At 38.0% G+C, this 27,441-nt stretch overlaps 1 protein-coding gene across 1 annotated transcript in view; it reads left to right on the forward strand.

The window, feature by feature from the left end:
* PARD3B (par-3 family cell polarity regulator beta) overlaps window positions 1-27,441 on the forward strand; it is a 366,162-nt gene that overhangs the window by 22,463 nt on the left and 316,258 nt on the right. Inside the window, 1 exon segment of the mRNA XM_015868265.1 lies at window positions 22-123. Within this exon segment, the coding sequence (XP_015723751.1) occupies window positions 22-123 (102 nt within the window).

The raw sequence follows: 27,441 nt of genomic DNA on the forward strand, positions 1-27,441 counted from the left end.
AAACTTGTTTCTCTCTTACAGGATCCAACTTACTGGGTGAATATTCACCACCTGGAGTACACAGATGGAGGGATTCTGGACCCTGATGATGTGCTGGCAGATGTTGTGGAAGACAAAGATAAGGTAGAGCTTGTATGAAATTCCAACCTTTGATTTTTTTGCTGTGTCTTTTCAAATAACTAATGCTACATTCTAATTTCTTGGCTCTGTGGCAAATGAGGAGTGTGTTGAATATTCTTGAATGAAACACATCTGCCTGTAGATGCTGTAGCTTTCCAGTCTGGGGACTGGAGGTAGAAAGCATGACCATAGCCATGAAGACAATCTGAGGAGCCTGGCACTTGATGTAGAACTTAAAACTTTTTGAAGCCGCTCTGTGTTGCTTCTTGTTGTATGAAAACATTGGTGCAGAAATAGGAGTTTCACATGACATCTTGTTTTTATGCCATTTAAAATGTTTTTTATCTCCTTCTCTACTTAGAATTAAGTTTTTTCAAGAGTTATTCAAATGTTGTGGTTGAGCATGTGACAAAATAACTGGACAAATCTTATGATGACAATAACAGCTGTCCCAAATGCATTGCATTTCAGCAAGAGTTTCTGTGATTTGTTACTGAAAATTTGAGTAGATTGGTTATTAATCTCAAAAGCTGTGAGCCTGTAACATGGAATTCAAATGAGACAGATGTCCTTTCTAGGTAAAGGAACAGATGCAAACAAGTCCCTTTTAATGTTTTTATGATTATCAGAAAAAAAAAAAACTTAGCTTGAGAAGCTGGTGACTTATTTCAGCATGGGGGGGATGAATATAATTAGGAATACTTAGCTGTTTTGTTGAATAAAATCAGAGGGAACAAACGTATGGTGACTTGAAGCTGAAGATCTAAATGTGGTATATGTATATAGCTTCAAACAAATAGCTTTGTCTACATAAGTTGCCATATGCTTGATGAGCTCAAAAATTCTGCAGACAAATGCTAGTTCTTAATGCTGTTGGTTGTTTAACAGTTTAATAAAAGGTGCATCATTTTGGTTACAGTTAATGGGATACAGTTTCTCAGTACCTTGAACAATTGTCTAAGAGCTACTTAAGTGACATTCAATGAGCATTTCTTAAAAGCAGTGAAACAGTGGTGGTGGTGTTTCTTCATGTCCAATTAGTATTTCTTGTTTGACCACATCTATTGAAAGCGTGCTTAAAACACCATACAGCCTTCTTTCTGGCGATGTTTGGAGGCTAATGACTGCTTTCTGAAGATTAACACTGCTATATAAGGCATAAGATGTCATAAAATCAAATAATCAGAGTTAGGGGAAATGACTTACTGGTGTCATCAGTCAATTAAAAAAAAAAACAACATGCATGCATCTACCAAGGATTTCCTGTATTTGAAATACAAACACACATTCATGCAAATGTGAGCAGTAGTGCGCAGGATATTTGATACATCATCCAATTTTCTGCTTGTTCTCAGCCGTAGTATACTTTGTCATTGGGAATCACTATGGCTGAGAATGTGTTGCTGATGAAATTTCTAGTTCATGTTACGGGTTCTTGCATGTTCTGTTATAGAAGTGCCAGGTGGGATTCTGTGGTTTTAAGGCTGCATTTTGGAAGGAGCCCAGGAAAGCAGGATGTTATTCACTGGAGTACTCTGAGATGGTTTATGAATACAGCAAACTTCTTGATTCCCCTTCCTATGATGCCTCGATTACATGTGGTACACATAAGGAAGATATGTGCAGGCGTGGCTCAAGGTGATGTTTTGTTGTTGTTATCTTTTCTTCAGAAGGCCCTGTTGAACTGGAGATATATAAGACTTACTGAACAGCAGCAGCTGCAATGACATATATATATTTCTAAACTAGAGGAGAAGCATGTAGTGATGTAACCAGACTGCTGGTTGAGGGTTCAAAATACTATTTTGAGTAGAACTGGGCTATGGCACCTCCAGAGTATTGGAGCTGTTGGCGTACTACATGCCTACAGGTTTGTGTGATCTCATAAAGAAGAACGAACCCTATAAAAGGGCCACAAATACATGTTTTAATATTTTTATTGTGTCCTGTTAACCTTTGAGCCTTGGCCTGTTCCAGCTGAGTATATTGGCTAGGAGACCTTTGAGCTTTGCAAAAAATGAGTACAGGTATTGAGATCTAATTGAGCCTATATTTGATTTGGTGTGTAAAGTCCCTAAATAGGTGAAATGATCCTTGGTAGGTGTATTTGTGTGCTGATTCCCTTTGGTGAGGGCTGTCTGTAGGGGTGATAGATGAACAAGGCACAGCTTTGTTGCTCTCTTGTCCTTGTCATCTTTTCCTGTGTATCCAAGGCACTAATGCAGTCTCACAAAATCAGTCATTCTATATATAAAATAAGCATTAACTTAACCTCTGTGCATTCAAACAAAATTGTTTGTCATTGCTGCCCATCAAGCTCTTTTATAATGCTAGAGTAAACTAACTGGTTCATTTTCTTTGAGCACTAATCTGCTCTAGATCATGGTTTGATGGCAGTAAATTAGCACAGTTTTCGCAAAGCAAAATGCACTTGCTAATCTATTGGAATTCTTTCACTGTAGCAACAAAACGGAACCAGGGAGAACTGTCAGATGTAATTTCTTTTGAGTTTCACAGGCTCTTGACAGTCCTTACCAACAGGCGGGTGAGGAGGCACAGCTACTGGCCAGGGGAGCAGCTAAGTGCTGCCTAGGGTTGGTACTGGCAGGGACCATGTAGGGCAGGGTGAGGGGCTCTGGGTGCCTGCGGCTTCATTGGGAAGGAGTCCTTCCTGATTTCTTGTATTCCTCTTGATTTCACAATTATTTGAAAGCTGGATAATAGGCAGCACTGTAGATGGAGTTAATAGTGGCAAGCTGTCTGGCTATGCGTGCTAGAGCAGGTAACTTCTATGTGCATGTAAACCAAGCCTAATTTACTATTATATGTGAGTGATTGGGCAGTTATTTATGGCAAGAGCTGTTCTTGCTGTCACTGCCATAGCAATAATGCATGGTCTAAATGGGGTGTCAAAGCAAGCCTTGAATATTTCTTAAATAATTTAGTTTCCACTGAGTTGGCTAGCCAAGTAGTTTGTGTCTTGGTTGTTCTAAATGACAGATTAACCCCAAAAATCTAATTCTGTCTTTTGAATTAAAAAAAGAGGCTGTTTAAACTGTCTGGTTTTAATGAGCTGATACTTTTTTTTTTTTTTTTTTTTTTTTTTAATGTTATTTAAACATATCTCTCACTTGAAATGACTTTTTTTTTTTTTTATTTGAAGAAAAAAAATGTCACAGGAGAAGTTATGTTGTGCCAAAAACAATGACCAAATATTTCCCTTGGTATCTCCATGTACAGTTTGGCACATCTTAACTATGTAAATGTAATGTGCCCATCTAGATTTCCCTCCATATTTATATGGAGTCATATTTTCAAATGTTCATAAACATACAAAAAGGATGCAGTGAAGCTATGTGTTAATCAGCTAAAACTTGCTTAGCTTCTAGGAGAAGAGTTTGAACTGCTGATAACTTCCAAGAGCAGAACAGTCCTGCTTTCTGTACAAAAACTGTATTTTTCCTAAGAAATTTTCTGTCTAACTTGTCAAGAGCAGTTCACATCTTGATGGGACTAAAGGCAAATAAAACAGGTTTTCTGGTATGCCGCAATCAGCAAAGCCCTTCTGAAGTGGAATGCAGTGGTCTTCTGTTAAGTGCTCATTTGCTTTGCCTTTTCAAGACTCCTGCAAGCATGAGTAACACCGACAGAAGTGCAGTACTACAATATCTGCCCCTCAGCCAGCAAAAGCTGGTGAGCTTATGCAGGAGGACACTGTTCTGAGATCAGCACTGCGGCAGAAAGAAGGCATGTGATGATGTTGATTAGTGTTGTGCTGATACTAAAATAACCAGTGTGCAATGTAGTCTTGGAGGATGCTAAGTCACTTCTTAACCCTTACTTTAGCGAGGATTATTTGTGAGTGGCTTTAGTCTCAGTGAAGAGTTGAAAGCATGACCATATAGTGGATGGAGCTTGGTTTGGAGAGGTTGCTTTGGCAAAACTACTGGAAGCTTGGCTTCAGGGTGTAGACTTCCAGGATACGTGTAACTGTACAAAGGAAATGTCTCTTCAAGCACCTGACAGATGTGCTCTCTTGTAGCAGTCCTGGACTTGCTGTTGTTTCCAGGTAGGCTAGTCACTAAGTGCTTGGCAGTTGCTGTGTTTGCACTGCATTTGTTTTGTGAACTGGGCAGAATTCTGCAGATCTGCCAAATTTTCCTTCCAGCTGGAAGGCGATGGTGTGCTTGAGTTGAGGGTGAGAAGTTTATTTCAGTTATGTGGAGGTGATTCCACTTTTGGACCGTTTTTTCTTCCTTCCAACCATCATTTTCTTTAAATGGAGAAGGAAGTCAGAACTTGAATTACTTTTATGTAAGCAAAGGGAGGTGTGGATGGAGAGTATTTGAGGTGATGAAGGGAACAATTTTTACAGGTAGGTTGATAAATGGCAAAATGAAGTCAAAATAAAAAGGCAAGGAGACGTGAGTTGTTTCAGTTGTACTAAAATAAAACACAATACCAACGGGCTGTGGAATTCTGAGGGAATGGAATGATGGAATTCTGTTCTCAGCACGGAGCTGTGGCATTGCTGCCTTGAAAACTCCCCTGTGAGGCAGTGGCAGGGGCCTTAATGTTGGCTTAGTTGTTAGCTTTCAGTGGGTCAGCACAGTCTGAAAATGTGAGGCTTCACCCGTCGTTTTGTGGTGTGGTTTGATACTCAAATATTTGTTCCATACAAATTATGCGTACTTAACAGAACAATTTTGTTTGGGCTCCAGTCCTCTGTGTAATTGAGCTGTCTAGTATTTTCTCTTGGGTTTTGTAACTTTCTGATAACTAGAATGCAGAATGAAGAATAAAAAAACTCCAGTTTGTTGTATGGCAGTATATTACTGCACTTGTGCAGAAAGAAACAAGGCAAGCTGTGTAAGATTTTGTTATAGCTGGAGAGCTTCTAGCTGTTGAAGTGAATGTTGCAGTGCCTTTATGCAGGCTGGTCTAGTGTTATTCATGTTGTCATATGTTATTCAGCTTCCCTGGAGAGGCTGTGGGTGGGTTTTTTTTTGTTGTTTGTTTGTTTAGTGTCCTTTGATATTAAGGGTAAAGTATGTAGGATATGTCTGGTAGCACAGAAGGCAACTTAAGGATGGTAGTTTCTTATAATGATGAGGTGATGTTTTAAATGTGAAGTTGATGCAGACTGGTTCATACTGGTGTTACAGTTCAAATGCTATCTTTCATGAAATCTGCACAAAAATAAGCATGTGATGAAGAAAAAAAAGATGTAAAGATGGTTTTTGCTGCTTCTGGATGAAGCTTTTGATAGGTGGTATGCATTGTTATGACATTTAGTTTCTAATACCGGGGCAAAGTTATTGTTGTAATATACATGTTTTCACGGGCTGCTAAGCTGGTTGCAGCAACTACACCCTGCAGATCTGAGATACTCAGCACTGCTGGTGGAGATCTGGCTGTGCTCCCCTGAGTCTAAATGCCTTGCTGGAGGGAACTGTGGTCCAGGGACAGTCCCTGTGCTCCTCATTTCCCTGGTGCTAATGGGGTGAGATAGGGATTAGTGCATTAAATCCTTAGGATGTCTTAAGGTAGGGAAAAATCATGTTGCAGAACTTCAAAGCTGGCATGTAAGGGCTGTACTTTTGTGTTTAGTTTTAATGTTGATTTTGATTGTACTTTTCAGCCTGTGTCATAACTGCCAGAATATTTGTCGATATTTGATGATTACTGCTTCTGATCTTTGTATTTGTATCTTATGGCTTCAGTAACAAGATTCTATAGGTACGCAAGTCTTAACGTTTGGTTAACAACAAGAATAGCTAGTAGATCATTCTTCTGTCAGGCCCTAAGCTGGTAGAAATTGAAGTAGATCTAACTTTATTCTAAATAGCATAATTACAGCTTCCAAAAGTGTGTTCTTGTGCCTAGCTTTGGTACATTCAGAGTATTCTGTTTCTTCCTTGTAAAATATTTTGTAATATGATGTTCCAGTTATGATTTTCCATAGTCAGTTACTGGGATATGAAATTATTACTGTTGATGGTAATAATAGGACAGTATTTTTTACTAAAATATAGTTAGCTTTACCCAATGGAAATACAAAAATGCTTCTGTGAATAAAGCCTTACAGTATGGAAGAGTGAGATGCAAGGAGAACCCTGGAACAGGATGGAGTAGAGCAGAGCAGCTGTCCTTTTGCATTGACTGCAGTGATGGCTTTTGGCCTACTTGGGAGTCATGGGCTTCCTTAGAACTACTAGATTTGTTCCAAAGGCATGCACCCGTTATGCCAAAACTTACTGAGTTTATAGAGGCTTTGTGTAGAGGTGGCTGTATTGTTTTGTTTATTTTGAAACCACACTGTGAGGCAGTCACTAAAACCAGAACTTGGTTTGCACGCCACTTGAACTAAGGTGGGGTTTTGTGTTTGCTGGTGTTGGAATGGTGTGCAGGACAGCCAAGCTGCAACCTTTTTGTATTTCCTTTTGTTTTTCTAATTATTTTTTAGAACAAGTAGTGAAACCAAAATGCACACTTTTCAGGAAGAGAAGATTTTATGGCATTTTGAGCCATAGAGTTAAAATATCTGCTTAGTAACTCTTGTGAACCACTGCATACCTACATATGTATAAAGGTATTTTAGGAGTTAGTCTGATTATTTCTGAACCAGGATCAGAGCTGTGAGTACCAGAGGGAGGAGAAAAAAAATCACCATCATTAGCACTTACTGAGCAACACGTTATTTTGGTAATGCAGTTTTTTAGAATACAGATTATGAAGCTTTGCATTTTTATGACGTTTGTTTTTAATTTCTTGCTGCAGAGGTGCCATGCATTATTCAAGATCATAAAATGCTCCTGAAATCCAAATCATTTGGTTTTGCTGATGAGGATTTCAAGCTGTGTAATTAAAGAACTGTATCCACATAGGTTGGAAGTTCAGAACTCCTTAGTGTAATCATCAAAATAACCATTTTTAAGTGTAGTATTACGTTGTGTGCAATTATGCTATCATGTAGTCCTGGTTAGTGGAAGCATCCTTGCAGTTAACTTCAGTCCTAGCAATGTGCTTCAAGATGAAGTTGTTGTTTTCAGAACAGATTCATGGTCAAACATTGCTTATCTTATTAGAGAGGATTCAGTTTTACAGACTTAGAGCCACAACACAGTGCCTGTATGCATAAATTAACCTCCTGTTTGTCCTAAAAAAATCATGAGCTTTTACATATTTAGTGCTGTATAATGTCATTTTTCTTAATATAAGGTGTTGTCTTGGAACGTATTGCAAGGATGACTTTCAGCCATACCTACATAAAAAGTACAGAAGTGTTTATAAAGGTAAGGACCAGATGGGCTCCAGTATGTTTTTCTTCTACACTGTGGTTCCCAAACAGTGAAATCCATTTCTTAAAATTTCTTTAATTGTAAAATGTTAAATGTAACAGTGGATCTATGGCACAAATGGGATTCCTAGTAGTTTTGGATTACAGTTCTCTGAATGCCAGGAAAGGAATTATGGAGTCAGCACCCTTTGTTTCTAAGATGCATGCAAACTTGATGTTTGATTTTTCTACTGATCTCTGTGTTGTCTGATTTGTGTTTTGGCAATTAAAAATGAAATTTAAAAGTAAACAGCAGGAATAATGTTTCATACCTGGATCACTGTTCTTTAGTCAGAATTCAGCTGTACTGCAGTTCTCTCAACCTTTTGTGATCCAGGCATTGATTATTGGAGCTCACTGGGAAGACAGCCAAAGGAACTTAAAATGGTGTAAATTGTATGTTTTTCCACTGTGTGTTGACTGCGGTGGTTTCATACTAGTTGAACTTCCTATTTAGGAAGATTTTGTTTGGATGTATTCACAGATAAAACTGCTGTAATCTCTGCCTGGTTGCAGGCTGTTGTTCATCGGTGGTGAAAACATATAGCACATGGTGGTGGCTATGTTGAAAAATAGTGTTTTGTAGTTGAGAATTTGCTCTATCAAATTGTGTTATTGTGCTCTTTGAATATGTTGTAGCTCTCATGGAAATAAAAAGGAGACATTACATTTGGAATGACCTATGTACTACACTTTGGTCGGAGGCTTCATTTGTGGATGCTTTTTCTATTACATCGTCTTGAACAGGGAACTGAAAACAAGCAATGGTCAGAATTTAGTATGGAAATGCATGAAGGACTTGTCAGTGGGATGTGCGGACCTGTTACGTGGCTTCAGCAGTGTGAAAATAATTTATGGCTTTATACCAATGATTTAGCAGAGCTGTGTTTCTTCATGTGGTGTGTGGTTTCTTACCCATCAAAAGTATACAGTTCTAAATTATGTCTTTTTTGTTACTATCCTTTTTGTAAAAAAAAATCATTCTCGTGTGCCTTTTTTTTTTTTTTTCAATAAGAACAAACTTTTTGATTATTTCAAGTTCTGCTCTTATGATTATTTAGCAGGCTCTAGTAATTATGGTAATTAGTGTGGTTAGAAGAAAAAATACACTTTTTCTAGTGCATTTTTAACTTTAAGGTGTAATTCTCAAGAGGATAATAAAATACACTATGGTAGATCTTGCAATCAAGTTAATGCAATCAAGTTGCTAATTTTTTTTTCTTTTTTTTTCTTTCTTTTTTTTTTTTTTGGGGAAGAACCTCCATTAGAGAAGATGAAGACTTGCTCTTTTGCTGAAGAAATGTCTTCATTTACTGCTGATTGAGGTTCTAAGCTTAAACTGCTAGGTTTAGCTTGACCCAGGTCCTATTAGCGGTACATCAAGTTCTGATTGCTTGCCTTCCTAGGACTACACAGGCATGGCTGACTGATAAGAAATCAAAGAAGTGGATTTCAGAGTACTGAGATTTTCCTGATTTTAATGTTTTATAACTTCAAAATGTGAGGAGTCTTTCATATGGTGCTAATGCATTTCCTATTAGCACTTCTGAAAAGTTTTTCTCAGATGGCTTGCTACTTACATCGTTTAATGTTCAGTCTTTAAGGAAGGTTTCCCAATCTTTCTTTTACATCTTAATATCTACCCTATAAAAATCAAAGCTATAAGTAAAAACTGTATGATCAGGAGTTTCCCATAGCCCGGTATGGAATAATAAGATGAACAAACAATGCAGCAACAGGATGCTCTGCTGCACCTTTGCGGCTTTGAAGCCAAACTTCTGGAGTAGGCATGAAATACATTATGAGAAGAACTTTGATAGCAGGGGGTGATAGATTTAGTTTTGAGATAGAGCAGATCTATACTCAGTTAAAACTACCTGCGGACTTTATTAATAGCCTTGCATGTAATGAAGTTCTTGCTTTTGCCCCTCAAAATTGGGATGAGTAATGAAGTCATGACTGAGGACTTTTTTTGTTTGTTCATTTTAAAACCTTGCTGATCTTTAAGATTGCGTAACTTCTTCCTCAGAATCAGCTTTGTGTTGCTTGACATGAGTAGCAAGTATTCTTTTATAAGCTTATTTTAAAAAATGAAAAATTGGCATTTGTAAGGGAAACTGTTGATCACAACCTGAACCTCTGTTTAACCATCTGAGGCAAGTGATGAGTCTGCTGTGGGAGCTTCACCTGTGCTCCTGGAAGGGGTAGAGCTTCACTCCACCTCTCCTAGATTCCATTTAAGGGCTGACCACCACTAAAAGGGTAACATCTCTTTCTGGAGATCATTTGTTTGTGGAGGTTCTTGTGGTGTGCCTCAACAACGGTGAGCATCCATCTTGACTGAAGGCCTCAGAGATGATGAGTCTTTTCCTTAGATACCCTCTGGTTATCAGTTTTACAGCTATACTTGTATTATTCCAACTATACAGCATCCTTTTATTCCTACTTTCACACTTCAGCATAGTGCATGACTGCTTTTTTTCCTGGTCCAATTTTGCAGTGCACTGTATGTTGTTGGTTCTTTTTATCTCCATTTGTATGTTTTATTGAAGTATAGAAAAACTGAAGGTGTTTTCCTGACTTATGCTTTCATTCACAAAAGCAATATGTATTAATGGAAAAATGACACTATTGGTTGTGATGGGGAGTACTGTTCTTGATGTGTCCTTTCCTTTTCCTCCCTATCTTGAACTCAGAACACTGAATTGCTTATAATAATAATTGTACTGACAACTGAGCACAGAGTATAAACCTCTTCTGTGTTGTATAAACTCAACTTGAAATCTCTTGAACCTTTTTTGTATTTCATATTGGAAGTAGTTAACATTTGTTTTTCTCTCCCTTCCCTTGCCATCATTTTTAGAAGCTTGCTCCAAAGTGGCTGACCTCTGGTTTAGAAGTTTTATCTCCCACCTTTCTGTGGAAGCTTGATTGACTGACAAACAGATATTTAACTAGCAGGCAGGTATCTAAGCCAGCACTGATCTAAGCATGGTTGTATATGTTGCAGTTTGAAGTAGTTTTTCAGCTTACCCCTGTTCACTAACTGCATGTGTTAATTCTGCCAGTGATGTTTTCCATATCTTATGTATTACATTAATACCTCTTTGTCCTTCCAGGAGATCCTTCAGCCTAATCTTACCAGGTTTACATCTGTCTCATTTTGCAGCTGTTTCAATGTGGTGGTTGACTGATGCATCAAATAAATATTTGCGTTCATCCTTCCCAATCTTCGTGCTTCCCATCTGTAGGAAAAAAGTCCTTTAGGCCTCTTGCATGCTTGTGAAGGCATTAATATAAAGATGCACCTAGCTCCTGCCATGTATTCTTAGCAGCTTTGGAGTTGAAACTCCAAATGGGTGGCACAGCTACATGACACCAAAATCTGGCATACAGGAGGAAGGGCATGCTTTGGTTCCTAGGCAGGATATGGAAATCTTGCAGTGAGTTTTCTTCTGTGTAATGGAGTAGCTTTGGATTTCACATGAAAGATGCAACATAATGTTTGAGTTGTTTAGCAAATTATTTTAAATGAAGGACTTCTTACCAATTTAACTTAAATACTTTAATTATAATAATTATTTATTATTAAATAATTTAATTCTCAGTGGGAAGCTATTCTTGTGACTTTCTTATTGCTATGCTCACAGCCAAGAGTTGTTGATAGGAAAAAAGGATCTGTTGGCTGTGAACTCTGATAGGCTTGCTAAGAAAAGAATTGATAAGCTGTATAAAGAAGTATAGAGATGACTTCTTGAGTGTTGAGGGGTGTGGTATTTGTGTGTCATTAACTGTTGTATAAACCTTTGATCTTTGAGCTCAATTGCTGTAATAGCAGGTTTTACCTTTGTTGTATTGGGCCAGCATGGTGAGCACTTGTATGGCTTGGACAGGTTTTGTAGAATATAGTGACACTGCTATTGAATATTATTTTTCAGAATTGCTCTGTCAGTTCTCCAGAGTAAGGGTTAATTTCTCTTGTTGCTAACTGAATAAAATAAATAAATGATTATTAACACTTGCTCAGTATGGTGGTTGGTTCTGAGAAAGTGGTTATTACACCTGCTGCTCAGTATATGTTCTACTCTATAATAGGTGTTTATTCAAGAATGTGCATGGTAATGAAAGTCTGTTCTTTCCTATTTGTGATTGATAGAAGAGAATGAATTCAAGACAGGTTACCTTAATATGCCTTGTGACAGTTAGCTCCCAGGAGAGAACTGCTGTGAAATGTCCAAGGTGTCTCTGAATTCCTGGAGTCAGTGGGGATGCTATACCTTTGTGCAGACGTGATGCATTGTATGCAGTGACTGTAATCTCCTCATAATTCCAACAGGAAAGTGTCATACTTGGTTATGCAGAGGTTTTGTTGCTTTTGGGGAAGCATCTTGCCCCGTGGATGTTTGCATGTTCATCTTTTACTTTCTGGAGAACAGAGCCTGGCCTTGGGATGTAATGCAAATAACCCTGGCGCTTCTCATTGGGTTTCTGTCAAAGCTTCTAAAAGGCTTTAGGTAATTTCAAGATGCTTCTAATGCAGCTTAAAGTTCTAATCCATGCTTTGAAGTAGAGCAGATTCAAAGGGCTTCTTGTGCATGGCCATAGATTAAGTGTTTTTTTTTCCTGTACTTCAAAAAAATATTATATTGAATATTCAGATTGACTGAATTACCGACAGTGATGGAAAACAGAGCCCCTTGGTTATCCAAAAGCAGAGTGCAGCAGTTTGTAATTATGGATTGAACAACCTGGCATGGAAAGGTGGAAATAACACTAACACTCCACAGGCATAATCACAGCTTGATTACTGCCTTGGAATTGCTTATAAGAGAGGGCTTGGAGCATCATTTCAGCAAACAACATGGAACATAGGTCAAATTTAAATGAGGCAGGTGACCAGCTATGTTGAACTTTGGCTATGCTTGAAAACAAGTGCCTGAGACCGAAAGGAAAGTCTTGCATTGAGCAACGGAATGTTAATAATGTTTGCTTCATACCAAAAATACTTTTTGTTTTTGAGCAGCATCTGAGTTTTGCTTTACAAAGATACTTCCTTCCTCTGTCCTGTATATCCTTTCCTATTACTCTTCAGAGCAGGGGGTAAGGTTTTGGGGATACATGTTTATGTATTCATAGGTTACCCTGGTTTTATATATATAAATATATAAATAAAATGATGCATCCTATGACAGTTACAATGCCCCTCTTATTTTTCCTCTGATTGCATGTGTTGCTGGGTGTTTTCTCTATTTCTTCTACCTCACTCCAAATCAATTATCAGGGTATGTTTGATCTGTATCATGAAGCAGTCTGACAAAGTGTAAAATCTTTTTCTTAACTGACAAAAATATTAATAGCAAATTATTTCTTTACAAGTGCTGGGACATTTGAAGATATGCCAGCTTTCTGTGTGGTTGTGTTAAATACTTAAGTATAAGAATTCACTTGATGGTAATTCAAGTAACATCTTCATAGCTAGAATTCTTTTGAGCCTTGTGTATTATGCTTCTAGTTCAAAAACTCAGGGTGGAAAAACAAATTGATTTGAAGAGTCTTACTATTAATCAAATACATCAAATATGATGTTTCAATCAGCCTTGTGGGCTGGGTAGCTCATCTGTTCCTTCCTAACAAGTAGTGCTGCTAAATGATGGTTTAGGTTTTGGGGTAGGTGTAGGGGCTTTTATTGTTATTTTCTGTCTCATCTAGATAGAAGCAATCAACCAGCCCTATTTCCTGAAAGTAAAAATATTGCAGGAGAGTTGGTCTTCATCTCCTTGAATGTAAAACTATGTGAGGTGATAAGGGCACAGCACAAAGGATTGTGCAACTATGTTGATTAGCCATGCTGCTTCAGAGTTCAGAAAATCCGATGATTGGCCACATACAGGAGAGGGAGAGCTGATAGTTGCAGTGTTTGGAAGATCAGCTTTTCCTCATTAAAACAAATGTAGTTATGAGTAATCTTATGATTTTGGGATGTTAAAATGTTTGCTGGAAATAGTTTGTGGTTTGACAGAAAGGAATATCCTCATGCTGTGCTCTTTAATTGATCAACAGCCGCTTCAAAAAGTAAAAGAATTGTATGTAGTGATCAGCAGGTGCTGGGAGAATTATATTGAAGGGTTCAGAATGATCGGGATCATTGTAAACATGAGATGTAAGGTGTTTGCAAGTTACATGCTTGTCTGCTTTAATTAACTATATTCTTTCAGTAGAAGAGGAGGGCTTGGAAGCTAATTTACAGGTGTTATAGCAGACTTACCTCATTTCAGATGAAGGGAAGAGGTGAAGATGACAGTGCCCTGTGTAGTGGTAGGCAAGAGCAGAGCACCTCATTTAGTCCTAGTTATACTTCTCTCTGTCCCTGTATAGGAGCATATACCATTAAACTCTGCTTGACAAATCATGTGGTGATTTTAAAAGTAAAAATTTAGTTAAGAGAGGAATATGGCTCTTCTTAAAATGAAAGCACATGAATACATACTTCCAACTGCCTCTTTTTCCATGGCTGTTTCGTTAGTAATGCTAGCCACTCTATGGAGGATGACTGAGAAAAAAGATATTTCAAATTTCCTTCAGTCATGTAAGATAGAAATAAGGAAGAATAACAGACAGTGTATGAAATATCTTAATCTTGTGTTAACAGTTGATTGAATTGTAAACAGTGGGTGTTACTGGGACTTCAGTGCATGGCGTTTTCCCCAGCTTGTTCCAACTCCACAACAAAACTAAAAATAATTAAATAAAACAACAACAAAACAAGCAACACAACAGCAACAACAACAACAAAAATCTACCCTGCCAGAACTGTTATCACCCATCCTGATAACAGAATTGTTGTCAACTGACATACTAACCTAGTGAATGTGTTCTGCTGTACTATTTCAAATAGTGGGAAACACTTCCATTTTAATGGAAGACACGTCACTGACTGTGGCATAAAACAGAGGTTAAAGGTGATAAACTGTTGATTTCTAATATTGTCACGAAAATGCAAACACTGGGAAACAGAAACACTAGCTTTTTTTGGTGTTGTTTGGGATATGAGGTGTCTCATCCCTCTGTGATCTACATGTGCTCTTGCTTCTTGTCCTTAGTTACCAGGACTGCAAATGCTATGATTCTTATTGGACCCACCCTCAATTCCTTCTTTATAACATACCTTGCTTCTTATCTGAAGTGGTTATGTAAGATCTTTTGAAACTGCCAATAAATAAAATTAGCTGCTCATGTCCTTTAAAACTTTATTAAAAAAAAAAAAAAAAACAACAAAACAAACCTCAACAAAACAACCAAAATCTCTTGTCACAAGCAGTAGAATCTTGCTTGAAATTTGTGTCTGTGCAGATAACTGGTTTCAGTACTTAGTTTCTTGGTAATTACATTCTTAGGCTACTTAATTAATTCATCTTGAGACTATAGAGTAAGAATTTTGAAGGAATTGTGTTCTTAATTTTAAGTTAGTTAATGTCTCTTCTGTTGCAAAATCTTTTCACCTGTGGAGCACTAGGTTTCGTTTAAAACACTGTCTTGGTTGGAGCTCTTAAACTGACCTGTGGCTTCTGATGTACTACTTCTTTATAACATCGTGTTTAGGCAATTGATGAAAGAGTGTGTTTTTAAAATTCTGAAAGCAAGGGGTTCTTGGGCTTAGGTTTTTTATCTGTGGGGTGTTCTGTGTAATGTATGGGGAAGTATTTCTTTCAGGTTATTTAGGGTGTCAAGATTGGTCTACGTTTATGTGGAGTTGGCAATCTGTAACTGCAGTGGCTTTTGCTTTGATGTGTGTAATTGTGAGTAACTAAACAACGTAGCTTTTGTGTAGGAATAGAGCTTTTTGAGTACATTTACCTGGAGTAAAGCAGTATCAAGCAAGTGACTTTGTTACCATGACCACTTATGTGTGTATTATTCCCAATTGACAAACATCTGGAGATTTAAGGACTCCATGAATATATGAGGAGTCATCTTGCACAGCAGCTTCTGCCAGAGCTAAGCCAGTTTATTACATCCCTCCCAACTCCGCCTGGTGTTCCACTGGCCTCATTCAATTTCCAGTCCTCACCTTGGTTGAAACATCATGAGCTGATCCTCGTGGCTGGTCCTTGCGTCTGCCAAACAGATGGTAGAGTATTGACTGAAAAATGTGTGCCTTTGATAGATGCATAGTCCATGTAAGCATGTGAAACGCTTAAATGGAAACCAGCTCTACTACACAAGGTCTGCAAAATCAAAACCTGCAATATAACAAAATAGGATGTCCTTTGCTGCTGATACCGTCTCTGGAACTTTTTGGAAATTCAGCAAGAGCTGACGGAATTGTTATGGAAAGAGATGGTTTAGAGATGGAAGGAGGAGTAGGTGATCCCTGACCTCTTGTAAGCAGCAAAACAAAAGGAGGAAAACAAACAAAAAGAAACCAGACAAACAAAGGTGGCTGAATCACCCTTATAGCGACTGGGCAGTTTTTTTGGGTGATTTTTTTTTTTTTTTTTTTTGTCTGTGGGACCTGGTGATGAATTTCATTTTCAGGACCTGGTCTGGCCTTCTCTTGAATTAATGGGAACTTCCATAGTTGGTGTTCTGTGGCAGAGATTTCTGCAGTTCAACTCGTCTTGGTCACCTGCCTTTCATTCTGAAGCTGCCTTGTGCTGGTTTTGCTTTAATGTCTGTGGTTTTAGAGCTCATGCTGTTTAGAGGAAGGGAAAAAAAACCAAACCAAAACAAAAAAAAACAAAAACCACACAAAACCCCCACCCCCACCACCAAAAGCACATAAAAACTCCAAACACCAGAAAGCCAAAATCGCTGAAGTATAAAAATCTGTATTTCCTGGCTCATTTTGAGCTTATCTAATAATAAGCAGCTACAGGGCTGGATCCACGGAAGTTGCTTCTCATTTCTGGATTTGATGGTCTTTATGCTGTGAACTACCAGCGTGGAGTGGCAGTAGTTCATATGACTGATACATCACTGTTGCTAAATCTCATTGTGTTGTGCTTTCAGAAAACACTGCAAGTTTCCCAATAAGCAAGCCATATTCCTTATTCCTGTTCATTTTTTTTTCTTTCTTCATCTTAATTTCATTGTTTCCAGCTGCTGTCTTGCCAGGGAGAAAAAAAAAAAGCTACAGGATATATGGTTGGATGAACATATTGCAGACAAGACAATTTCTTTATTGAAGTCTAACACTAAGTCTGAGGCTCTGTCAGAGTGGCAGCAACCGTTTATCCAAGATTGCCAAGTTTTACAGGAGATTGATTTATTTTGGCAGAATATTGGAGCACATAAAGAACATCTTAAACAATTGTTTTGCATTTCTCAACTGACAGATTTATTAAACCTCATCACCTGTGCTTTATGGAAGATGGTAGGTGCAGAGCTGAATGAATTGCAAGGAGAAGGCAGTATTAGAAAATGGCCACAACCAGTTCAGAAGTGTTTGAGACATTAAAGTTTACTGTGTGTGAAGGTGAGCTACAAATCTAGCTATGGTGCTGTCAGTATTGTCTGTATTTTGTGACTGCTCTCCTGCAGCACCTCTTTGTCATGTCAGTCCTCTTCCATTATGCACGGGGTCACTGTTAATAGTAAACTGAGGCTCTGGGTTTATGTTTTGTTACCAAGTGCTAAATAAGAACTATGCATTGCATCTCAGCTAGGAGGTGTGTAGTTTTTCATCTGTTTTCCTTACTGGTTGTACCTATCAGAAATCTGATTTTGACCTTGGGAAACTTGGTGCTGTGACTGGTATGTGCTCAAGAAGTATGAGCAGATATGACCATTGGGTATTAATTGTATTTAATGGCCAGCCTACCAGCCTTGTAAATAGTGAATGAAGTGTGCATAGGCCAAGCAGCGCACGAAGAGTTGGGAGTGAGTAGCTCATAGCAGCTGCAGCAGCCCAGCTGCTGGCCATCAGGTCAGTCCCTTTGCCCAAAGCGTGGCAATGCAAGGTCTGGGAGGGCTCACCTTGTTATGATGTGCAACACGGGGGGGGGGGGGGGGGGGAGGGAGCTCATCCCTCGTCTGCCTGTTTCTACCTGGTTGCTCCTTCTGCTTTGTCTTTCCCTCTCCTCTGTAATCTGATAACTGGCACTTGAGCACTGGTGGAATCCCACTACTCCCCTAAGTCCCTTTCACCATTGGCAATAATGTATCGTTGTTTGTAGCAAAGTCCTGGTGCTGTATTAGAACGGTCGCAAATATACAGTGTATCCACAGAAGCCTTGGTGAAAAAATGCTTGAAAACCAAGATAAGAGGCAGAATAATATTCAGCATGCTGAATGCACAGATGTTTTAAACAATTAAGCATTTTCAAGAGAAGAAAGAAAACTCTTTGGAGTCATTTAGCAATTTTTATTCATTTCAAGTTATTTCTAATGTTCTGTTAGTTTGCCCGTGTTGAAGCATTCGTAACAAACCTACTTATAGCAGGTCTAAGGGACACCTCTTTTAACTTGATAGAAAAAGCAATTTCTTTACAATTAGATATTGATCTGTTCTTCTCTTTGTGAATTTCCATTTAATAGTTTGTTACTGCATTTGTTAGCTTTTGGTGTCACAAAATGTAAGTAACCCCAACAGTTACATAATTATGTTCCTTGCTTTTTAGATAGTGTGCTTTGTTTTTAACCATATTTTATAACAAGGTGGTATCTCTTCATTAGTCTGTCTGCATGGACATTAAGATAGAGTTATTCAGTTGCCAGTGACTCTCAGTGTAATTCCTTTAATTTAGTTCTGTTTGGAGTTCGTGCTGTGTAGTTGAAAGCTTCTGCTTCAGGAAAGAATGGAACTGAATAAATGGAAAGAAGGGAGCCTTTTAAATGATGTGATTAGAACATGCTTGTGTTTGCAGCAAACAGTATAAACCCATATAGGGCTCTTTTCAAAAGAAATTTAAGGTGAACTTAGGATCTTTGGATCCCTGGATGTGATAACATTTGAACACTGTAGGTCCTTGTCTGTCATACCTTCAGGCTGTACATGTGGGTTATTTGGGTGACTATTCATGTTGTGCATTATATATATATTTTTTTTCCCATACATTCTAAAGACACCATTTCAGAACAGACATTGATTATTATGATCTGAGGCAAATAGTGAATGTGAGAGAAATGATGCACAACTTGACTTACAAGATTTTTATGGGCTGTGTTGTAACTTATAATGAATAAAGGCATTTGATGTGTTTCTGGTGGTAAAAATAAATGATAAGGACAGTGTTAAAGAAGGAAATTAGCTTCTATCACATAGATACATGAATGAAGAGCAGAAATCCTGTGTTCCCAGCAGTTTAAGCCTGTTAATTTTAGAGTATTAAACAGTTCTTCCTCTTTTCTAGAGATTGAGGTGACTTCAGATGATTGCTAACTACTAGAAACATGGAGCGTGTATAGTTTGGGTGTGGGAAAAGAGGTAATTGAAGTAGTTAGGTCTACATGATGTTCTCTAGATAAAAAATAATGTGGTATTTTGACACTTGAAGGCTTGGCATTACAGGAATCCCAAAGGATGAATGCATATTCTTCATGCTCGAGTTCTTAAGTCTGTGGCCTATCAGACCTTATTTACCAGCACTCTTTTTGCCTTTGAACTTGATCATCTTGATCCGCTTCCCTGTTTTCCCCTGCTTGGATCAAAGACTGTGGGAAAACTCAGTTATAACAAAGAGCGCTCTTTATCATTGAGTGGTTCTGAAGGTGTTCTAGAATTTTATGTCATTTGTCATTTGCTTTCTGAATGAAGAATGGTTGTCAGCATTGTTTGGAGGGAAGCTAATTTAAAGAAATAGTATTCAGTCATTTATGTCAATACATGGTTTTGGTCCTACTTGAAGGAGCAGCAAATCTACGTGTATCCATTGGCTCTAATTCCTTTCCTTCAGTTCTTAGGTTCCATTTTGTGCACTGTCTGTGTGGTCAGTGACATTTTGTACTAATGTAGGAAAGGAGTAAGCTGAGCTGGGTTTTAGTTTGTGTTTTAAGTGTTTGCTCCTGAGTCTCCCTCTGTTAGGGGGTTGGAGAGTGGAGAGGTGGAAAGCAAGGAAGAGAGAATGTCATTGTGCCTTAAGGGAATGAGTTCTTGCGGTATTGTGCATTGTCCTCGTGATAAGCACGTAAGGAAAGGATTTTGAGTATGTTTAGTGGTCTTCTTTAAAAGTCAAATTAGAAATGAAATAAGTGTTTGAGAAGCTAAATTTTAATTTGATATCCACTTGATAGTTCTGTACAGAACTGCTCCTGCCATTGATTTTACTTTCTAAAACACTGTTTTACAGCCTACTTAAAAATGATTTTCCTACATGTGGGAAATACTGAAGTAATTAAACACATTTGGGTTTATGCATAAATTTTCTAAAATTAACTCTCTCTTTCACACTAATCTTTCTTGTCTTTAATTGGGTTGAAATGTGTGAAAAGGAAAATGGTTTGATAGGGAACTATTTTTCAAAGAGTAGTTTAACAACTGTGCATATAAAGGAGTTGCTAGATATGCTTGGGCCAGGGAGGCGAGACCCCTTTTTTAATGAGGGGATGTATTTTTACATCAGTTTTTGCTGCATCATTGTTAAATAATCTTCTGCATGCTTTGCTGTTATACCTTTCACTTCAGTGGAAAAATTAAAGTGTGCTGCTGTTAGGAGCAAAATACCCTTTAATTTAAGGAATTAAAAATCCTTAATCATGAAATTGGGATTACTGTTTTACCTGTGCTATGGGGATATCAGCTTGTGTGTACATTCTCCTTTTGTTTTGTTTCCCCAGCAGATTTTGCTAACCTATTTACTAATGGCAGGGCTGACTAAACTTTTTTGATCATTAAATGTAACAAATAAGTAAACTAATGTGTGACTTACCTGGCCCAAAATGAGAAATAATTCTGAAACGTGTTCAAAGTTAAAAATGCATTTATGGGAAGAGTGAAATGTGATGAAAATAGACATGATAAATCCTTGGGTGTACATCCTGCTGGAGTGGAGTTCCTGTAAAGGAATGAATAAACAACTGAAATATTCTGATTGTGGTGGTGACTTTCTTTTGCTTTATTTGTAGCCATTTCTGACCTCCTCTTTTCCTCTCAGTGAGTTGTTTCCTCTTTTGGAAGTGTCTTCCTGTGCTGAGAAGGAAAGTAATTTATTTCAGGTGTAGGTATATACATTCCCCTCTCTTTGATTGTGTTATTGCCCTAGGGAACTTTTTTTTTTTTTTAAACTTTTAACTCTATTATCTTTGTTTTCAAGGTATATTTACTGAGTAATTAATTTCTTTTTTTCAGTTAACTGGAGCTTATGAAGCATATTTTGGGATCAGCACTTAGTCTTTCACATACTGTAAGAAAATTGAGACACACAGTTATGCATTTTGTATTCAACTTTTCACTTCTGAGTAAGTGATTAATCTTTCCTCTTGTCATGTCTCGTGTCACAGTAGCACTGTGTTTTCCCCCTCTGACAGCCTGACACTGTTTAAACATCAGTCTAATTTTGCACATGAGCCAGTGTAAGAGAAGGCCAAAAAAAAAAAAAAAAAAAAAAATCAAACCACGTGAGGTATGTCACAATAACTTACTTTCAGAAGCAGCAGGCTTGTGGATGGCACTTCTTGCTCTGTTCCATCCTGATTTCTGCTGACAGCAGGCTGTGGTGTTAAGCACATATAACAAAAATCAGGAGCATTTCAGACAACAGAATCATGGGTGAGTACATATCCTAATGTAAAATGAAAAGGCAAGGGTTACTAGAGGATTGCGGTGGTGCGGCCCATACACAAATAATTTGTGCTGCTACCCTTGCCTTTTTAAGGTAATGATCTGCTCTGTGCCACGTTGTAGGAGTTACCATTTCCTCAATATGCTACAGTTCAACATGTCAGAGCCCTCAATATCAGCAATTGGGTTTTCACCTTTAAAATTATGTATTAATATGCTCATTTTGTCCTTTTTCTGATTTCATCAGAGGGCATTCTGAGGTCATGTCTAAAGTAAGTGGAAATGCTCATTTACAGGTGTCTTCTGTGTCCCGCACATGAAATCTTTTCTGAACTACTTCTTATTCTTTTTGTCATCTTTAGTGCAATTGCGTGGCAGATTCTTTCTCAGTGAAGTACCATTTCATGGAAAAACGGGAAAATAAATGTTGTTTTTGCATTTGAATCTTTTTTAATGCAAACCAAACCTATTTTTTTTAGGTTGCAGTTGTGTTATATGCATCTCCTAGACAGTTTGAGGTGAGATTTGTTGAAGTACCGTGGTCTTAAATGAGCTCTATCTTTTTCCTATTCTCAGTGGAAAAGTTAATCTAAGTTGGAAAAGTTGGTATTTGCACAGTGTTTGTTGCTGTGTTAAATGGGGCGATGTGGTCAGCTCTGCAATGGGAGCAATGTGTGTGGATAAAAAAATCCTAGTGAAATCAGTAGTGTTTTCTCTTGGGAGATGTTATATTCTGTACATCATCAATAAGTAATTTTTCTTTTGTGTAAAGCAGACGATTTAAGGATTTTAAACTAGAAATTAAGTAGCTTATTCTGTGTTAATGTTAGTCAAAATTCTGTAGTGATATCTTAAATGGTGCTATTTGAAAAGCAAGGATGAGAGATTGGAGTGGTGATGGAGAGTTGAAGTGAACCTCTATTTGTTATGGGAAGGTGTTCTTTTGATGTCTTAACTACCAGCTGTTGTGTCTTATTCCTTTTCTCTATTATTTTTCAGTTTTGAAGTACTAAATTCTGTTCTACGTTTTCTTTTCTCCTGGACAGAAGTGAAGGTGTAAGGCTGAATTATCTTGCTTTGCATCAAGTTTAAACTTTTTGGTGATATTTCTTCTCTAGAAGGCAGTGTGTTTAACTCTGGTTCTGGTTGCCCAATTTTATCAAAGGGGGTGGGGGGTGGGGGAGTGTGTGTGGAGGGAAAGGAAAATAAAAGGAAATCCACTTGGGGGTCCTTACTTGGTTGAAATACAGGGTAGGAAGAGTTCATTGTGACCCAGGGCTTATCAGTCTGCTATGGGCCTTAATATCTGTTTGTAGGATAATTGCCATTGGGCCTTTCTGATTTTATTCTTCTCTCAGTGGCAGCACAAATGTGCACTTAGTATGGAAATTACTTACTCTTTCCACTGTTCAACTGCAGTACTGTTAGTATGAGAATTGGGTCTAAGGGATAACTACTGCTGTGTCTGTCTATAGGATGCATTCTCCCTGCACTAAATATATGTTTTTTCAATTTTATTTTGGGTTTTGGTGTGTCAAATAACATCACTGGGATTTGCAAATATTCTCACCTCTCCCTTGCTTCTCGCCTGAATGAGGCAATCAGATGATCAGCCAGGAGTGCTGGAGCAGTGTGAAATACTGACTGAAAAGCTCTCGTTATGAATATAGCCTCTGCTTTTCAATTCAGTCTCCTGCCTAAGGAGGGGGAAGCACCTTGTGCAGCCTCAGGCACACTGATGTACTGGGGCTTACATGTCTCTGCACACACTGCCTGGGCCTTTCCATGTTCCATCATCCTTCTCATTTGGTGCAATCAGCCTTGCAATAGGCACGTGTTGTAAATGTCACCACATGCATCTGTAACAGTTTTTCAGACAAACTGATGCTTGTTTATTGTAATGGAATCTATTTTAGTTGACAATCGCTTCTTTCTGCAGTTCTGTTTGTTGAAATCCAAACCACCAGAAGAAAAATCCTCCAGCCTGTCTATGCCAGATGTATGGCTGATACCTTCCTTGGATCTGAGGAGGCTGTGTGGATGGGGCCGTGCCTGATGACCTTTTTTGGCCTAGAGTACTTGTTGGTTAGATGCCTTGTGTATTTTCAGAGCTCACTGAAATTGTGCATGGAAATAGTTTTTGTAATCCTTTTAAATACATTCTGAATTTGAGTAATGGAGATAACCAGTAGTTTTAGGAATCATAAATATGCACTTGGACCTCAAGTCATCTGATATAGGAAAACAAATCAGCCTGTAGCCAAACTGAGCATCCTAATCCATCTGGGACAGTGAATGCTCAGGTTTTTCTTTCCTGTCTTTTTCTTATTTTGTGTGGACTTTGGCTTCCTTGTAAGTAGATCTGATGCTAAGGATGCCTGCAGGAAGTTCTTTTAGAGAAAATGAGAATTGCCCTGATTTTCCTTTGTAGATTCTGCTAAGATGCTTTTAGCTTGTGGGGTACTTTTGTTGTTGTTGTTTTGGTGTTTTGTTTGCTTGTTTCTTTTGTATGTGTGAGCATCCCTGGAGAATGAAATGGTTTCTCAGCTCCAGTACTTGAAGATGCATATTGGAAACTGCTCATTTGGGTATCCTTTTTTTTTTCCACCTTCCCTCCGCAAACTTCTTTCGTGTGCAGGTCAGATGAAGAAAGTATTGCCAGTTAAAAAAGGGACTTGTCAAACTTCTTTGAGCCATAATTAAGCTTTTTCTTCTTCCTTGTTTTGGGTGCCTTAGTAATACTTGATCGCTTATCCTGCCGCTTCTTTGGGGGTACCATATGCTGTTGGCCTGGTGCAGATTGTTAAGCTGATAACTCAACATTTAAATAGCCCCGACTGAAAGACCTGTCAGGAGGACCCTTAATTGGAATTTGTTACAAAGGCTGATTTGTATTTTGCTGAACTTGGGTTATTTGTGAGAGAGATTTCTTAAAAAAAACTTTTGAGGATAACAGTGAGCTAATGAAGGTCTTTGATCTCTTCTGTACAGAAGCTAACTGATGTTTGGGTTGCTCATAATTAATTTCATCCTTCAAATTAATTTCCATGAGCTTTAGAAATTAGCAGTGAAGTAGTTCAGAGCTTTGGTCTTCTCCAGCAGATGCTGAGCTTAATTGCAGCTTTGGGAGATGTTTGTGACAGCGGGCAGCATGCCGCTGCTGAGGAGGAGATGCTGGTGTGCCAGGGCCTGTGCCTCCTGCTGCCTTCCTGTGTTCTTGGTTTTGCCCTTCTCTCCTTCATACTAAGTGTCTGAAGAACACTTGCTTAAGAAAAGAAGCATTTCTTTAGTTCATACAGCCTTCATTGATTTAGGTTACGAATGAAGTGGTTTTGAACACTTCTGAAGAAAGGATTACAAGCACATTGGATTCATTTAGCTTTAAGACTAAATTATTATTGTACATCAAATCAGCACTTCATTCCCGTAAAAACTGTACAGTAATGGCAAAAGATCCTAAGAATTTTTTGCCTCTTTTGAGAGAAAACCTGGAGAGCAAAGAGTAGAAGGAAATTGCTGTTTCACTAAGAGTGAAAACAAGTGATTATAAAATCCAAAGATTTAATCCTAGGATGGTGTTTTAAGCAGCAAGATTAAATGAGTTTTAAAAGCTCTTCTATTTTACTTCTCTTGTGAGCTCTCCTGCTCAGAGGCTGTGCTGTGGGCTGCTGGGTGAAGTTTCCTGGTAGTTCTCACTTTCCCTGAGAAGATTTTTTTTTTCATGATCTTGTTCTTTATTACTTCCCTAAAATAGCTGAACTGTGAATTGTGCTCATCTCTTTTCAGTTTGCCTCCATGTGAGCGCTCTACCTAAGATTCATTTGGATTGCTTGTGATTAATGAAATTTACTGTAAGGGAAAGCCCAGTAGGAACCTCTTGCAGCAATGAATCAGTGGCTCAGTGCTTGTGTACCTGAAGCTCCCAAACATTCCTGTTGCAGTATCTCCTTTTAAAGTGGAATCGTTTTATGACACAAACCAGTTGATTGCTTTTGCAGTTCCTATAGGATTTCTTCACTTTGAAAAACTATGTTGAAAAGGCTGGAAATGTCCAGTTTTTTTCTCTGCATAAAAAATGTCCTTTCTATCACTCTGCTTTTGCTCAGGTGGTCTGAAACTGCAGAGCTGCTCTGAAACCTTGTTGTTCTGTACATCCTTATGGAGAAAGCTGTACCAAATGGAAATGATCCATTGACTGAAATAGCTAACTATGCCATTGGAAATTTCATCTAATACATAGGGCTTTGAAGTATGGTGTTAGGGCACAGAGAATAGGAAGAGAGATTTGTTCTGCTGACTGTAGAGGTGTGAATCTTTTAGGCTAGTGATGGAGTAGAAAAGCAAGTGGTACATACATAGTCTTATTGCCTTTACCCTATCAGCTGCTTGGCTGCAAAATATGGATAGCTTCAAATTTACAGCAGGAATGTTCCTCCAGTTCTTTCCATGTTTATCCATTTTTTCTTAGCCTCCTGTTACAGTTGAAAGTCAAAATGCTGTATTTTCTGCTAGAAGGGAGTAGAAAGAGCTCCTGATGGTTGTCTTGAGGCAAAAGAAAAGCTAATAATGAAAGAATTTTTCAATGTCTGTATAATATTTAGTCTGAAAAGAATATATTTCCGTCCTTCTTGGAGATATGCTGATTATCTACATTTCAACAGGCCAGTGAGTATTGCGGATGAGATCTGCAGTGTGATAATACTAGATATTACTGTAGTGTGAACAATTTACTAATGCTTTCTCTAGGATTAATTTATACTGCAATAAATAACTCCAGGGGAGGGGGAAAGCAAAGCAGCTTGCATAAAGTATATCTATCTGTTCCTTTGCTTTCTATTAAGTGTATCAAGTGTCTTGTCACAGAACAACCTAGAATTCCACAACTCACTTGCATGCACCAGGTCTTCTCTCAAACTTTATGTATTACTTGGGCAGGTAGAAAAGGTGAGCAATTCAGGTATAAGAGCACATCAGGACAGATTGTGAGAGATAAACGTAAGTGGAATTAAGAATTGTTTTTGTGTTGCTTTATGAAATACTTCTGGATCTTTTCTTCTCTAACTAGCAACTAGAAATAATGGGTTGGTTTGATTTAAGTAGTCAGTATTTGCTTTACACATCTGCAGACAACAGCAGAAGAGAAAGCTGGCTTATCTTCAAAACAAGAATGTTAATGTTAGAAACAAAACCAGAGGTGTCTGAGTAGTGTGTTCTCAATGTAATTAGGCAATAAAAAATGTAGGCTTGATTTGTAATTTCGTAGCCTCAATAGCTTGCATTTAATAACTGGTGTTTTTGTCATTTTAGTCTGTAGAAAAAAGGCTAATGAGGCGGGTAAACTTCCAGGACCAGATTGAGAACTTCTTAAGCTTCACAGCATAAGGCTGTGATATGATAAAACAAGGCTAGACATTAGGTGACATAATGGGATTATTAATTGTTGGGGAAAGGCTGAGTTTTGGTAGGAATAGGGTGAACCTTTGCTCACATCAGAGGACAGGTCTGCAGATAGCTGTGTGCAGCTCCAGGTTTGGATGACTGGTGATGCATGTAATTTTGCCTAGAGTTTACTGAAATATTTATGCTTCCCTAGACTGCATCCATCCTTCCATGTATACATGGAACTGCAAGGTCAGTCTGAGAAGAAGCAGGCCAAATTACAGATATGTTGTCTGATACTCTTTTTTCCTATCGTTGAGTGGGAAAAAGGGCTGCTAAATTAATATTCTCAAAATAGGAATCCTTTACAAGAAACTTCTAATGTTTTAGCTATTTTTCTTGTGTATGTGTAAGGCATCTATATTGGACTTTTTCTTATTGTATGGTAATTAAATGCTTGATCCTCTGCCTTATTAACGGACTGTAGCTGTTGATTTCATTAATCCTATTTTCAGAGCAACAAAAACATCAATAACACATCACATATATATATTTAAGGAATGGAGAAAAATCATACAATTAATTAAAAAGAATAAGTAATGTAAAATTAATATGCTGTTAAATAAATTACTAGAATTGGGTGGAACTGTGGATGAGACTAGCCAGTGCTCACATAAGAATATTGGAGAAATGAGCACATGCATTGGAAAACTTAACCTTTGTTAATGTCTTTGTGGTGGCTATTAAAATAATTCCTGTGTTTTACAGATTTCTTTCTTTCATTTCAGTCTGAGCTCAGTGATTTTCTCCTCCGTTGTTTTGGTTTTGATTTGTTGGGTTCAGAAACTTTTGAGTTGCTGGTTGTAGCTTGCTACAGTCTGCTCTA

This window comes from Coturnix japonica, chromosome 7, assembly GCF_001577835.2.
Source record: "Coturnix japonica isolate 7356 chromosome 7, Coturnix japonica 2.1, whole genome shotgun sequence".
Classification (NCBI taxonomy): domain Eukaryota; kingdom Metazoa; phylum Chordata; class Aves; order Galliformes; family Phasianidae; genus Coturnix; species Coturnix japonica.